The sequence below is a fragment of the Gekko japonicus genome, unplaced genomic scaffold (genome assembly GCF_001447785.1).
Source record: "Gekko japonicus isolate JY-2015 unplaced genomic scaffold, Gekko_japonicus_V1.1 scaffold1497, whole genome shotgun sequence".
Classification (NCBI taxonomy): Eukaryota; Metazoa; Chordata; class Lepidosauria; order Squamata; family Gekkonidae; genus Gekko; species Gekko japonicus.
In genome coordinates this window covers 251,725-268,726 of record NW_015168091.1, presented here as the reverse complement: position 1 = coordinate 268,726, position 17,002 = coordinate 251,725, and the positions used below count along the sequence as shown (strand labels likewise).

Sequence of the window (17,002 nt, the reverse complement as noted above, 5' to 3'; positions counted from 1 at the left end):
CAGGATCAGCGTACACGCTGACAACTGGCTGCTCACTCAGGACAGCATCTGCTCACTCGCAGCATTCCAAGATACTCACCTCTGCAAACTGCTGGCAATACAAGTGGTTGTGCGGGTTCGTCATCATAAGCTCCTCCAAGCAAAACGCTGCCTTTGCGTAGCTGGAGGACGAAACCAGGAGGGAGCATTTAAAAGAGAATCTACATTTTACTGCTGCAGTAGGACCTAACCACTGTCAACAGCTTCTACAGCAAAGGCTAGTCCGGAGACTAGACAGAACACAGAAACGCATATTTTCTGCTTTCCATTTTCAGTGGACTCCCAAACTTGACCTACACAAGGCTGCAGGAGTCTTCTGGAGCTTCATCATCTTGCTGTGCATGAGTCCCACTGTGCACGTTATAGCAGTAGTGGCAAATGCACTAGAGAAAATTATCTGCCCTTCGTTTTCCCCAGGTCTAAGGTCCGATTCGCGCATCCAAGGAGGACATAATTTCCCCCTTGATAGTGGAAACTGTGTAGAAGGCCATTTGGGACCTGCTTGGTGCCCAGACGGAGCCAGCAGCGATTCCTGTAATTATAGCAGCAGGGAAAGGGCTACTATGACTCCAATGCTGCTGTCAGTCACTTGCACATGCGTCCGATTTAATAATATTATGATTTCCAGGGACTTCAAGATGGATCGCAAGAAGAGAAAGCAGCAGAACTGCTCGTGTGAACTCTCTCAGACTACGAACAGACTTTTTTGTTGGGATTATTAAGGGGGTCTAGGAGTATAGTGAATGGGCATCGTATTGTATGAGATGCCAGGGAAACAGAACACACTCTCACTTGAAACAGGTAAACGTAGCCAAGAAAGTCCACCATAGCATCTGTTGCTAAAGTACAGTTCTTTGCCTCCAAATTTTGGTTTTGGATAATCTGGAAGGCAGAGATGTGCATGACAATTCTATGTTCATCCTGAAAAATCTTCAAAATTTTGGAACTCCCTCTCCAGGGAGATTCATCTGTCTACCTCTATCAGTGTCTTTCATCGGCAGGTGAAGACCTTTTCGTTTTGTCTGGCATACTCCAAATATTGGCCCTCCTTCTAGTGCTGTGTATTTATGTGGTTTTTTAATTGAATTTTCTAATTTTAACTGTCTTTTTCATTGTTTAAACGTTTTAATGTTCACCACCTTGTGAACCCCTACTGGGGGGGGGGAGGTGGCATAAGGATGTTTTAAATACATAAATAAAATAAGCACATGGGCTCCAAACTTATTTTTGCCAAGGTATTGCTGTGTATTGAGATTCCCTTTCAACCAATGGTTTCTGAGACAAGACAGTGATGCTGAATTGCACAATGACTGTCATGCTCAAAGGCAGGCCATAAGAACCAACAAACAGAACAGACGCCATCAACTTTACTAATAGAAAATTTCACCTGTTCTGAAAAAAGATGACAGTATTCAGTACTGTGCAAAAACAAGCAAAGGAACACCCTTCCAAAGCTCTAAACGATGGACATTCCGTCCTTCTGGAACCTCAATGATCCAAGTATGATCCTAGCTAAAGACAACTTAATGTCAGCAAACACCAGCCTTCAGACTAAGGCCCCACTGAACATGTGAGCAATCAGTAAGTAAGAGAAGCTTAATGTCCCATGAAAATACAAACCCCCAACCCCCCAAGCAATGTCCCCCGTTGCTGGGTCTACTTCTGGTTTTGGAACCTGAGTCAGGAAAACACAAGCTAAACACTGGAATGGTGATGCAGATGAAGGGGAAAATCAGAAGATGGGGACGTTCAGCCCTCCCTCCTGCCCACTGGCACTCCCTGCAAATATGTTCTAGTACCCAGCATTACAAGATACACCTAGTTGGGAAATCCATCTTGGTCTCTCACCAGTCTCCCCTTCTCCTAGAAACAGCAGCAGTAATGGGGAAAGGCACTGATTCAATGGCAGGAAGAACTGTGTGAAGTGTGGCAGGGGGGCTGGGCTGATGCACTGATCAACTGTGAGAACCCTGTCTCTGAAAAAACAGAGTACCATTTAATCCCACAGAGACCTGCAGTGCTAAATCCTGAAACCTAAATAATTACTAGTTGTGTTATACGTACTCAGTTTTACAGCTGAAATTTTAACAACAGAGCTGTATGATTTTTATTTCTGGTCATTAGTCGCCTTGACTGTTCCTATTCCTACTATGAGCTGTCACAATCTCAGCATGGGACACATTCACCGTTCCAACCTGCAGAGGCACTGGGAGATTATTAAAACCACTTCGACGTGCTCATATAGCAAACAGGTAACAATTCACCAGCAAAAAGGGTTTGCAATGTACATCATTTCTAGGATCAAAAGAGCAGGAGACACTACTTTTAAATATTTTATTTTTCCAAAGGGGGGGGGGGACACAAAATTAAAGCTGACTGTCAGCTCAATACCTTAAAAAGCAAATATGCTACTCAAAGAACAAATTCAGGCTCGCGCATTTTGTTCAAAGAAGTTTGCAAATATGCTCATTTTTGTTGTCATAGAGAATGGCATTTTTGTACTGTGCTATTCGGGCTTGGTTTACCCAAACCTGAAAAATACCGATTTTTGGTGCACTCCCCTATTGGGCACTTAGGCTTCAGTCCATTGAACAGTTTAAACTGCCTTCCCTGGGCTTCCCCAGGCACCCCACGACTGCAGGGGAAGCTGACCTTCAGAGGGAAGGCAGGGCGCTTGGGGAAGCAGAGCTGGTCTGACACCTTCCCTCCCTAACACCTTCCCTCCCTGACACCTTCCCTCCCTGACTGAGGCCAAACAAAAGCTGAATAAGATCAGCTTTTATTCAAGAGCACCTTATCGGCCAGCTGAATTAGATTACAGAATCTCATTCGGCTTAAGAAATACCTGAAAAATACTGATAAGGTATTTTTCGGTATTTTTTCAATTCAGCAAAGCCAAATGCACACCCCTAGTGCCCAAAACCTGCCACAGACAAGGGCTAGTGATTGCTGAGCAAAACACTGCATTTTTTCCGATGAGAAAGAAAATGAAATGTTCAAGTCCTCCATGTAACAGTCGTGAGTATTCATAATTTGTCATTATGATCATAATGTACATGACCTATTGTGCCACCCTGGTAATGCTTCAACCCCAAAGGAAGGTAAATTTGGCCTCTCAGATTTCTCTTTTAAACAGGAAAGCAGGGCTATCTATCTATCTAATACAGCTCATAGAGCGATAACCTTGAGCAGAAAATAAAATTATAAAATCAGATAATGCCTTACGTAGTGCTATTCTTCTGTTGTTTAATTACTGCCCCCATAAACTTTGCCACGGAGAGAGTAACAAAATCATGTCACTTGTGCCCTCATACTGTCAGATGCCTCAGTGGGCATTTCGTTATTTCTAAGTAAAGAAGTAAACTAGCCCTCAGCTCATTAAATATAGGACATTCCATAAACATATGTTCAACTGTTTCAATTTTATCATGTGAACATATAGCACTTTTTAATATCTACCCTCCAGAACTGCCGATGGAAGGGAAAGCAGGGCTAAATGTAGCTAGATATGAGTCCAGTAGCATCCTAGGGACCAACAAGATTTTTCTGAGTATAAGCTCTCGAGAGTCAAAGCTCCCTTCGTCAGCGTTAAATGCACCATGTTTGATAGGTTGAAGCGGATGGTGTTTTAATTGTGGGTACAGCGTTAAGTATTTATATTGGTAGATTCCATTTTGAAACAGGGTCTCTTTTTAAAAAAAATACAGATATTTAAGGTAACTGGTTTTAAGCAAAAACCTTCAAATCTGATTTTAAATGAGTTGGATTTTAAAAACAACCACCATACTTTCTGCCTTCAATTGGTTATCCCTCTTTTTCTTTCTTTCTGTTCATTTATTTTTATGATTGCCAAGTATAACATTTCCTGCATCTGACAAAGTTGATTATTATCTATAGTACCTTATGGCACTATAAAGTAGTTAATCTTTAAGGTACCACCAAGATTTTTGCTACAACAGATTACCTGGAATTCTCTCTGTGAGTCTACTGTTTAAATACATTAAGCTGAATAGCACATTATAAACCTTCTTTAGGTTATTTGCTATTACCCTCCAGAAACGCATCAAAAATCCATGCATTAAATTTATCAGAGATTTAACAAGAGCTAATTTTAATAATTCTCTGAGAGAGAAAAAAATAGTTTTTTTATAACCCAATGAGAATGTTCTCCTAAGAGTCTCATTCTTTTACTATTTTCTGAAGAAAGGAAGGAAGGAAACAATGTGGTACAATTCTGGTGGCGGGGAGAGAGTAAAGGCAGGGGGAAAACCCACAATGATTTGCCTTAGAATGAGGGCTAAAATTAATGCGGTGATATTAGAAAACTAGAACTAAGGCTGTCAGCTAATCCACTCACACTGGAATTTCCTCTTGTCACTAAAGCAATAAAAAGCTAACAAAAACATTAAATATTCAATAAGAAAGTTCCTGCAACACTCAACATATTTGACTGCACAGGGCCTTGTAGCCAGGCAACCAACCCCCCCTTAATGTTGAAGCCACAGATTTTCTTCTAATAAAAATAAAGGCACCAATGAACACTTTCAACTCATATCTTTATAGCATGTCTCCTTATGGAGGAAATCTCCTAAAACGTAAATAGAGTACGTGCATCTGATTCCTTAAATGTAGTGCATAAAACAAAAAGTAATGTTGGCAGCCCATGCACTACGCTCATTTAAATTAAATTAGTCTGACAAATAGGTGACATTTATGCCAAATCAGCAATTAAAAAAGAAAGAAAAGCCTTCCTGTGCTTAAATAAATAAGGAATTTGGAAGCCTACTCAGAAAACTTTTTAGACGCACAATGCTCATCCTACTACCAAAATGAAATTGTGTTTCAGAAGAAAGGCCTTCAGAAGCAGTCATGGGCGTCTGTTCTTTGCACATAAGAAAACCCCCTTGGGGCCCTTTGTGAAGTGAGTTCTGCAAATAACTTACTCATGTTCATTGATGTAAAGTTCTGCAAGTTCATGCCAGGCTTCCTGGTCACCAACAAACCTAAACAAAGGGAGCAACAAAAAAAAAAGAGAAGAAAAAAGAAAGAAAGATAGAGTTCTGTAAAATGAACAGCATGGAGGCGAAGGAGTAAATCAAATGTAAATTCCATTTTAATTAAAAAAGATTTATCAGAACACGCAAAACACAATCCATATTCTCTAAAAACACTCACTGTTCCAGATACTCATTCAGCTCTCGGATGGCCTCTGCATTTCTCCCCTGGGCTTTTCGAATGGCAATCTTACGCTTCCTTGCTGCCTGCAGATTGACATTAACAGAGGATTATGTGCTCATAATTCCCTGGGTTTTTGTAAGGAGGCAATTTGACTGTGCAAATTATTATCTCAGTTCCAGAGGAATTCCACTGGAGAGCAACTGCTTGGCTGGAGTTTATAAATATACCCTATGACATCCTGCTGAGAGATTTACAAAAAAATAAAAAATCTTGCTATCACGTTACGTGGGTTTTACTTTTCATGTGCAAACTATATGCATCATTTCATCCAAATAAGTGACTGTCCAGATTCTGATAATTACAAAGCAGCAGGAGATCTTAATCTTTATCCAGCCCAAAGTCCACCAACCTATCATTCATGTGCTCTGTCCCAGAGATAGTCAAGGCACCGATCGGGAGGGGGGGGGATCACAGTGCCACAATGACTGGCATTTTACCCAGAGAACTCTCTGTAAGTCTCCAGATACCATCTTTCTGCTTAACAATGACATTTTACAGTAGTGTTACATAACTCCAAGAACAGACATCTGGGTTTGCAGAACCAGCCTCCGCATACTGCAATGACCATACAAAAAAAGAAGACGGGTGCTGGGTGCAGCGTTCCTGGCAACATGAGAGGCTTTAGGAAAATTTCAGTTCCTAGCAGTTATTTAAAACTTTTTAAAGTTGTACGGCAGCTGTTCCACCAAATTAACAACTTTGTAACTGGAAAACAAATCAAGAAACACACCCTGAGAACCTCAGCTTAAGAGCACAAGCCATCCGCCAAAATGATCCCCCCCCCCCTTTTTTGGACAGCTTCGTCTGCTGCAGACGGTTCATCACCATGAGAAGGGTTCTTTCTTTCCACCTCTGAATGCCATTCCTTCAGAAACACACAAGCAGGGCCTCCTCAAATGATTCGGAATTAGACTTTCCAGCGGCTGCTGCTCTATTTGTCAACCACAGTCTTCCCACACAACAGAAACCATTCAGACCCCTACGCCTCCTACTACTGGAAACACTATATCCTTTTCTAGAGCGCATGTATAAACTGATCATTATCTCACACTAACTCCTAGCAGACATTTGATCACATCAGATAACTATGGAGATCCTAATTCTTTAAGCAGTGCATGGAATTCCTTGTGCTATGACACGACCAAACAACTTTCTTAAAATCCTCACCTTTAAAATTTCCACCCTTTTCCCTTTCTGCATTCTTACTGCTTTCTAAAATATTTATTTATAATCTGCCTTTTTCAGAGAAATGCAAGGTGGATTACAAAATTTAGCAATGCAACAGGCACAGTAGAAGACATATAATAAACACTGTAATAAGACTGGAATACAAAGTTAGGAAAAAATAAAAACAGTATGTAACGAAGACATTTTAAAAAAATGGATTACAGAAGCTGTACAACAATGCAGTAAAAAATAGAAATGCATATAATAAACAGTGTCATCAATTACAGCCCTTAAATACAGAAACACACATATACACGTTGGGCATCTAGATCCTAACTAGAGATACCAATTTGCAATTCCGATATTTAACAAACAAGTTGCTCAGGTTGAACTGGTTTCCCAAACGTTGTGAAATTCTGGAACTGGCAAACCTGCACTGATCTAACTTAGAAACCACATAATAACCCCCCTGCTGGATCAGACCAATGGTCCGTTTAGTCTAGCATCCTGTCTCACACAGTGGCCAACCAATTCCTCTGGAGGTCCAACCACAGGGCATAGAGGGCCTGATGTTGCCCCTCGTGGCACTGGTATTCAGAGCCTGATTGCCTCTGAACATGGTGGTTCCTGCTAGACACTACGGCTAGTAGCCACTGATAGCCCTCCGTGAATCTGTCTAATCCCCTTTTAAAACCATCTGTGCCTATGGTCATCACAGCATCCTCTGGTACTGAATTCCACATTTTAACCACATTGGTGTAGTGGTTAAGTGCACGGACTCTAATCTGGGAGAACCGGGTTTGATTCCCCACTCCTCCACTTGCACCTGGCTGGATGACCTTGGACAAGCCGTAGCTCTGATAAGAGCTGTTCTTGAAAAAGAGCAGTTTCTGTCAAGAGCTCTCTCAGCCCCACCTACCTCACAGGGTGTCTGTTGTGGGGAGGGGGAGGGAAAGGAGTTTGTAAGCTGCTCTGAGACACCTTTGGGTAGTGAAGGGCGGGGTATAAATCCAATCTTTTCTTCTTTTCTTCTAATCACTGCGTTTGTCCAACTGGCTTTCACATCACTCTACCCGCATCTATACATCTTGACTCCCCATACCATTTTCTCCACCTGCTAGACACCCAGCAGCAAGAGACTTGTGACTTTTCTCCAGGCCAGTTTGGCTGGAGACCCTGAAGGGTTGTGTTGTTGTTGTTTTTTGTCATCTCCTGGGGGTGGAACAGCGGTCACCAGGGGTGTGGGAGGAGCGATTTGTGAATTTCCTGCATTGTGCAGAGGGTTGGACTAGATGACCCTGGAGGTCCCTTCCACCTCTATGATTCTATGACTCCTGCCCTATATAGATGGGTGATCTACTTCCTTTCTCCCAGCAACCCCAAGTGGAGGCATGACCCAAGACATCCTGAGTCTTAACAGGCTATAATCATATTATCAGTAAGATACAGAACATGTTTTGTTCCCCATCCACCAATACTGTCCATCACTCCTCAGTGAAGGTCAGGACTTTCTCAACTTTTTGTTTTGTTTTGTTAAGAATCTTGCTTCAGATTGAACTGTTTTATATATGGGATGAATGGTATCTATCATAAGTGTGTTCTAGATTAAATTAAGCCTGAACTCTCCCTAGAAGTTTAAATGACCAAACTGAGGATATCGTACTTTGGTCGCATTATGAGAAGATGAGAGTCACTGGAAAAGACAATCATGCTAGGAAAAGTTGAAGGCAGCAGGAAAACAGGAAGATCCAACATGGGGAGGACTGATTCCACCAAGGAAGCCACGGCCCTCAGTTTGTAAGACCTGAACAAGGCTGTTAGCAACGGGACTTTCTGGAGATCATTAATTCACAGGGTCGCCATAAGTCAGAAGAGACTTGACAGCCCTTAGTGCACACACAAATATTACCTACCCTGATAGTTTCGTTCCCATAGACGGCTTTTGTCTGCTTGTTCTGTTTTTCCAATTCTTCACCCCCAGTCCCACTAAATTATTTTGTTTTATTACGGATCGTTGCTGCTAGGCAGAACTGTTTTATTATATTTGTACGCTTGCTGATTGATTGAATAGTTTCTCAATCTACCTGGCCCCACTGCATTACTCTGTTTTATGAGAAACCTTTATTGTTAGATTCAAATGCTTTTTATTACACTTTGTAATTCACTTGCTGATTGACTGAATAGTTCTTATCATATTCATAATCCATAAAGCTAATAATAGTTTGGGGAAAGAAATCATTTTAAATACTGGATAGCAGATTTGGATGTTCAAGCCCAATTTATAACTCCAACTCCCTAAGGAAATATTAATTTTAGTGTAGGGTTGGGAAAGGTGTGAATGCTGTAAAATGAAGTATTTTGAAACTGTACAGTTCAAGCAGGTGTTGCACGCTCCATATGCTAGTTGAGAGGGAAGCTCTACTCATTAATTACAATGTATATTCTTTTTCCTACACGGAAATTAAACTCTCTCTATAGAAAATCATAATGTATGAATTAGGGGTGTGTGCGCTCGGTATAAACCAAGCTGAAAATATACCTGATAAATATCTTATCGGGTATTTTCTCTTCCAGTTATCAAGTGGGCCACTGATCTGGCTATCAGAAAATAGCTGCCCCCCAAAATCCTGAAAATATTCGGGGTTTTTGGCATCCGCCAGATAGCTACAGATAAAGGGCACTTGTGGCTTGCAAAAGGCATTTAAAGGGACCGCAATCCCTTTAAATGCCTTTCCCCCCCTCCATTGGAGGATGGGGGAGGCTCTGTTGGACAGCCCAGTATAAACTGGGCTGCCCAGCAGAGCCTGCGTGGAGAACTCTCCCCACAGGATCAGCTGGGTGGGCTCTGTTGGGCAGTCCAGTCTAAACGGGTCGCCAGCAGAGCCCCAGCTGAGACTGTGGGGAGAACTCTTCCTGCAGGATCAGCTTCTTGGCTGGCTCTCTTGGGCAGTCTGGTCTAAAGTTTTTAAAGTTGATTGATCTTTGTTAGTAATTTGAATGTTGTGACCTGCCCTAAGTCTGCTTGTGGGGAGGGCGGGACAGAAATCAAATGAATGAATGAATGAATGAATGAATGAATGAATGAATGAATGAATGAATGAGGCTGTCCAGCAAAGCCCCAGCAGAGCCTGCAGAGAGAAACTTTGGCTGGGGCTGGCTTCTCTTGGCAGCTCAGTTTCAAATGACCTGCAAAGAGGAGCCAGCCCAGGATTGGCCAGGGCAGTGCAGAGCTCTCAGCTCCTGTCAACCCAGCTGATCCTCTTGTTTTTTTTTTCCTTGGGTCCATTGGACCCCCAAAAAATGTGGGAATCCCAAATATTTCCAAAATCCCATTACCATGCTGATATTGGGATTCGGGAATATTGGGAAATACTGAAATTTTTGGGGTTCAATATTCCTGAACCCAAAAAATACCTGAGGTTCTTTGCACACCCCTAGTATGAATTATGCTTCAGATGACTTCCAGATTACACTTTTAGTATCCAAAGTATAAGCTTTTAAACTACATTACTGTTCAATCAGATGATGAATTCTGGTAGTGCAAACTTAATTCAACTTAAGTCTGCATCCTTTTCAAGCAAAGTTATAACCGAAGCTTCACAAACAGTTTATGACCTACAGATATCCATGTGTCTCCTTCTCAAACAAAAAGTGGGGATCAAGCATTTCTAAGTGGAACTATTATTTATGTTTATTATAAGAGATCATCCTTTCTACCACTTGCCCTATTAAGCACAAAGCACCGCAGAGAGTTACAATAATCAGAACATTTTATGGTTGTGTTCTGGCAAATTTAAAGAACATTTCAATTAGAGTGAAAGCAACATATAAGCTTCCCTCAGTATTTTTGACTAGACAGCTAGAAAAGCAAGAAATGATTCAGTCTGATAGTCTAGAAAGTTTCTGTAAAGGTATTCGGAATTCTTCTCAAAACAAGAGATTCTTGAGAACCAGCTTGACATACAAAAAGGATACTTTCCTCCCTTTTCATTCAAAAAGTATTTGCGGACCTGGTCAAAAGTGTGTGTCTCTGAAACCAGATCCGTTTTGCTTGACCATGCAGAACTGGTGACATGGAATTTCCCCCTATCCATTTCCCAGCATTCAGAACAAAACTCTATAGAGATTACTATACTGGCTGGCTCTGCAAAGCCATCATTCTTAACGGAAAGATATATGTCATCTTAAAGAAATACTTATGCTATAATCAGTATCAAGTGAGCCAAGGTACTCTAAGTACGTCCCCTATTTCTTTATTAAACAATGATCCATTCCAAGCTATTCCTTTAAAAAGAGTTAATAATCCCCAATTTGGCTCCAGAACTAATCCTCCATTGGTCAAGATTTTTTTTTAAATTAGCATTAAGTAGTCTCAAAGTGAAGCGAGGATTTGAACGTTCATCAACTTCTGCATTTGATTAGCAAAACAGCCCGACACACGGTTTGGAAAGAGCTTTTACCAGGAGATAGGTTATGAATTTGATGAATGTCTCATAATAAAAGGAAGTCTGCCACATTTTGGATCCAATTCTGTTTTGTAAGTCATTTTAAAAAAAGGACAGAAATATGTCAACCTGGGATACATAATACATAAAAAATTGTTATTTTTCCAAGTGAAGACCAAGCCATTTCTCCAAACCATAGAATACTGGGGTTCGCTGACTTTCTCTGCAATGCCAAGGAAGTTACAATTATAACATGATCTTATTGTTTTTACTTAGGCCAATTTATATGCCATCCAGTGTTCCCTCTAAGCTGAGTTAGTGTGAGTTAGCTCACAGTTTTTTAGCCTCCGGCTCACACATTTTTGTATTTGCTCAGGAAGGATGGCTCCAGAGCAAACTAATTTATGCAGTAGCCCAATCGCTCACTCACAACTTTAATGCCAGTAGCTCACAAAGTAGATTTTTTGCTCACAAGACTCCACAGCTTAGAGGGAGCATTGATTGGCATCTTATTGTTTCACACAGGAAACACTCAACGCATCTAGGGACATAGTCGCTCATGAAAACAAAAACAAGGATCTTCACTTCAGTACAAAGGAATGCTGGATACTCAGGTTGTGGAAAACTCCATTTTGTTCATAAGAGCAAACCAAAGTCCTATGAGACCCTCACACACAAGCTCCAAGACTTTCTAAGTCATTTTCATTCATTCACAACATGCACAGCCCCAGTGCCCCTCTGGATCCGCATCAGCAGCTATCGGTGGTCTTAGTGGCTTGGTTCTTGTATCATGGTGTTTAAAACCACAGCACTGAATTAATAAAGGTCAAATGGAGACAGTGCTCTGTCCTATTCAAGAGGAAAGATAAAGGGATAGTGGAAAATCCCCCTCCCCCCCCCCAGTTGCAAGTTACCAGCAGCCTATTTGATAGCAAGTGTGAACTGCTGAGGTGACACTTTCCAAGAGCTTGTGTTTCTGGGTTCAATTCAAAGCGCTGGTTTTTACCTTTCAGTCCTTCACCAACTGGTGCCCATATGTCTGAAGGATCACTTCTGCCTATATGAAAGCAGGCAGCAGCCTCCTTTCTCTGGAGAGTTCCTACTCATGGTTTCCCCTCCCCTTTTACCATGGTGCGTTTGGCCATGGCTCACCTGTGAGCTTTCTCAGAGGCAGTCTCAGTCTCCATACTATGGAACAGTCTCACGGAAGAAGTAAAGAAAGCTTTTAACTTGCTGAAAGTCTGGAGAGACTGAGCTTTTGGAGGTCCTCTGAGAGGGCTTTTTGTAAAATATGACTACAACCAGTGTAGTGGTTAAGAGGGGCAGACTCTAATCTGGAGACCTGGGTTTGATTCCCCACTCCTCCACATGGAGCCTGCTGGATGACCTTGGGCCAGTGACATTTCTCTCAGAACTCTCTCAGCCCCACCTACCTCACAAGGTGCCTGTTGTGGAGAGAGGAAGGAAAGAAGATTGTAAGCCACTCTGAGACTCCTTAAAGTAGAGACAAGTGGGGTATCAAAACATACTCTTCTACTTTAATGGGGGGAGGGGCAGAAAAATACTGTTTATGTGAAGACAGCCTTTGACATCAAGTTTGAAACAAATTTTCTAGCCATACAGTGTTTTTAATTCAAGCAGAAGATGAAAAGTTCTTCCTCATACTAGGAAGAGATTGTCCTTAATTTAGCCTCAATATGCAGAAATGTATGACAGACTGGAATTCGGGCTGTGCTGCACTACGCAGCAGATGTTTTAAGAAGCCATCTTAGTGTTCCATTCAATTCAATTCAAGTATTAAACCTTCTTCCATCAACAACCAGGTTCAGTTAGTTGATGTGTTCTTAAGAAAAACACCCAGACAATAGTTTAAAAAATGAAGAAGAGCATACAGTTAATAATGTTTTCACCTGGAAACAAAGCTATGCCTACATGATGCGAATCAGATGGTTGGGTTCAGAGACATGCTCTGTATGCTATCCAGACTACTGAAACAATAGTCGTTCAGACATAACTTAAGACCTTAGAGAATCATGAAGTTAATTAATCGAACAAAAAAACAGATTTAATAAACCACAGTTTACCAAACCAAAGAAGAGATTCAACCAACCATGGCTTATCATTATAGCCAAATCACCCAACAATGGCCTGCATCTGCAGGAATTAATCTTTTCCCCATAAGCCTGCCTTGGCGGGGAGGGCGGGGTATAAATTGAATAAAATACATAAATAAGTATAGAGTATGTTACATACCCAGCTATTCCAAGGGCAACAGATGATGTTCTTGAAAAGGATGCTTTATCAAAATGGATCAAGCTTTATAGGAGACCCACTGAGCACTTGTATGTCACATTATGCACGGGATTGCAGAGTACTGTACATTTATTTGGTACTGTTTATGATTACTTATTATGATGTATTTTAGGCAGTAGGTGGAGTATGCAATAACAAGCCACATCACGCTTTAGTTCTTTGCACTTTGATGTGTTTTTATTTGATTGAGACTAGTCTTTTCTTGTTTTCCTCAGGTAGCATTTAGCGAAGCTCCCTGACATCTAAATACGGTTTTCTCTCATGCACAATCAAATCACACGGACAAAATGATAAAGACTTGCCAAGTGAACAAATTCATCTACTCTACAACACTAAGACACTGACGCTTGTATCCTAGTTCTACAATATCAGAATTTATACGTCAATCAGTTCACAGAATGGGGAGTGCAGAGTGCGTGGGTGTGTTTTATTTGTGGCGTATCTGCTTTGTAAGCCTTTTGTACACAGTTCAAAGGCATTCTCTGCTTTGACAGAGAAAACAGACCGCGCATGGGGTAATCTCAAAGGTATCTTGTGAGTTACTGGAAAACACAACGGATGGCAAACATATGACAGTTTTCACAACTGTAATTATGTCATTTTATATTCTTGTATCCTTTTTTATTTTAAAGTAACACATTTTCTCTTCAATCAAACGTCTTAAAAGTTCTAAAGAAATAATAAATGCATTCTGATAGAAGGATGAACTGATTCTGGAAGCTTCGAGCCCAGGAGGAAGAAAAAGTGGGGAAACCAACTGCACTTGACAGAACAATCAAGTATACACTTCACTTTATTCAGTTCCCTGTGATATGATTCAATTGCATAACCTCACTTCTTTTGCAGCTAATTACTTATTCCGTAATCCAGGATTGTTTTCTGACCAACACTCTAGGGACTCAAACTGGAAAAAAAGAAAGTTGGAATCTGTGAGAGACAGAGAGATCAAGAGCTTGCAGAAGGGCCTCAACTCTTCCCAAACTGCTGAAGGTAACAGAGACAAACAGAACCTGAACATCCATTAGATAGATTGAACGGTCACTTCTACCACACTGAGGCAATATAGTCCTAACATGGGATCTGAACTATGGCTTTCAAGCAGTCCCTTTTTAAATTAGCTGTTTATGCGCCCTTTTTATATCAGTATAAAAGCCAACATCTATTTTAAAAGCTGTTTTAAAAAAAATCTTAAACCATCTTCTTTTCATAGCTGCAGAACTTAACGACGACTGGCACTAAGATGCAGTTTTTCATAAACTCTAGTTTACAACCCTCTGTTACCCCAGTGGAAAAAGATGTTGGATATTAAGGTTACTTTTAATCCTTGCGTAGACCCTATCTTTCCTGTTTGAAACTGACTACTCCTGCAAATGCGTGATTTTTACATGACTTATGTGAACTAAAGTCTGCATCTCACATGCCAGAGAGAAAATGTTTAATATAGCTAAGCAACTCCATGTGTCAGTGCACCAGAAGAGACTGCTTTAAGCCCAAGTCAGTGCCAAGACAAACTCGGCAATTGTTTCAGTTTAAAACCATGAAGCATTTATTTTCCTAATGCAGCCTCACGTGCACAAGAAAACAAGAAGTAGTTCACATACAAACCGCTCCAATACCTAACGATTTACCAAAATGTATTATAACATCTTCAGCACAGAAGACTGAACCAACCAGTGTCAAAGGAAAGGCATTATGCTTCACACTGACTGTTTAAAAACCACATGAAATTCAAACAATCCACTGTTCTAATATTTCAGGACAGAATGCTACTTTTTTCAGTATTCATGTCTGGTGTATTTAGTACATTTGAAGCACAAGGAATTGTTATAGTTACAACTCTAGGAGTTAAATTCATGACAAGAAGCCTAAAAGTACAAAGAGGGGAGAGAAGCTTGAACTGTAATGCCCTGGAGATGTTTCCAGAAAGCCCAGTTTTTGTTTAAGTGTTGCTGGTTACATTTTGGAGTCTGTGCATGGCTACCGAATAGTGACAAACACATAATGAAGAAAAGTGATGTCACATAGTCCAGCATGTGAAAAAGAGAATGCAGATCTTCATGCTATTCAAAATGTTCCAAAGAAATTGATCCTATGAAATATATTCCTCTAAACCATTTGATTTCCCCCCCCCCAGTATTCATATCAAGCATACATGGAGAAGAGCTTTGTTTTTTAGTTGAAATTATCACGTCTGGTTCATGCTGACTTGTTTTAAAAAGGATGCGTTTACTTTCTGATGAAAAAAAATTATCCACCCTCAAACTCTCCTGAAACTAATTTGCATAACACAAATCCCATTAGCAAAATTCTAATTAACTGTGTCTTAGAGTTACAGCTCTCGAAGATCAGGAAAACTTTAGTATACTAAAGCAACATAAGGAAAAGCGAGTCCTTTTTCTTCAGTCACTTATGCCTAAATAAACTTTGTAATCAGCATCTGAAACAACAGTTAGTCCAATAAAATGTATTATATAGCTTGCTATTATCCTAAGGCAATACAGCAATTAAGACTGACTTTCAACCTGAGTAATCTAGTTTCTACGCTGAATGTTGTTGGGAAAGATTGTGCCATGTTAGAAAGTGGATGCAATGAGCACTGAGAACATGTTCTAGAAAATCACCACTGAACTGCCTTTTGAAATGTGTCTGCCTCATGGGTAATTGTGTCCTTTCAAAATATATTAAATTAAAAGGAAGGTTTCTGGAAGCTAGATTTTCATTTCTCTGTAGTTGGGTTGATTAAGGTACAATTTTATTCCTGCTGACAGGCAAAAGTAGCTCAAAATTATGGACTAGCCATAGTAACAGTTTATATTATGCCGCTGAGTTCTTTTGATTTGCCTTCTAGAGGCTACTAATATTTACTGGTATCTAAACTAAGCACCCAAAGGGAAACAGTTTTAGCACTATATAGTGACTATGTGATGTAAACTCAATAAACTTTCAGAAATTAATTTAATTCTGAATTTTAACCAAAGACTCTTGTAAGGGGGTGGGGTGGGTGCTTTTAAAGCAATTATCACAAAATTATCATTATTTTCCCAATTGACTTACAGTATTAGTTGAATCCTCTTGTAAAATCCTGTCGTATAACTGGATTGCATCATCATACCTGTTGTGAGGTGCAAAGAAGAAATATTTGCAGGTGAATCATACAGAGCTCTAGCAATTCCATTTTCTCACCCCAATCCAGCAAACAGGCACACATATAGCTTTTGGAAATCTGGAGAAACATCTGGATGAACATCCAGTTCTGCTGAACTGGCTAGACAGGAAGGCTGGTGAATTTAGACGAGCAGGGTACTTGCACACCAACCAAGAATGGATGGAGAACTGTGCTCAACATAATCCACTTTGTCGTCTGTTCAGCACTGTAACAATTAGAACTGCTATTATGCTGTTAGACCACTGATCCACCTTGGCCAACCTACATCACATGATTTGCGGCAATCTGCTCCCTGAAATCCTTTAGTTGGAGATACCAAGGATTTAAGCTGGAACTAGGGTTGCCAGGTCTGGGTTGGAAAATATCTGGAGACTTTGGGGGTGGATCCAGGAGAGGGCGGAGTTTGGAGAGGGGAGAGTCCTCGGCATGGTACAATGCCATAGAGTCCACCTTTCAAAGCAGCCATTTTCTCCAGGGGAGCTTATCTCTGTCAGCTTGAGATCACTTGTAAAAGCGGGAGATCCCCAGGCCCCACCTGGAGGCTGGCAACCCTAGCTGGAACTTTATATATGCAAGTCACACAGTCTGCCATTGAAATATGGCCCCTTTTTATCACCAGCATCAGGGACTAATT

The 17,002-nt window shown here is 40.7% G+C and overlaps 1 protein-coding gene across 1 annotated transcript in view; it reads right to left on the bottom strand.

The window, feature by feature from the left end:
• Window positions 1-17,002, bottom strand: part of EMC2 (ER membrane protein complex subunit 2) — a 56,575-nt gene that overhangs the window by 11,462 nt on the left and 28,111 nt on the right. The window contains exons 5-8 of the mRNA XM_015414737.1: window positions 16,257-16,314; window positions 5,215-5,300; window positions 4,983-5,042; window positions 80-161 (exon numbers count right to left, since the gene is read on the bottom strand). Coding sequence (XP_015270223.1) covers window positions 80-161; window positions 4,983-5,042; window positions 5,215-5,300; window positions 16,257-16,314 — 286 coding nt within the window. The remainder of the gene's footprint in view (window positions 1-79; window positions 162-4,982; window positions 5,043-5,214; window positions 5,301-16,256; window positions 16,315-17,002) is intronic.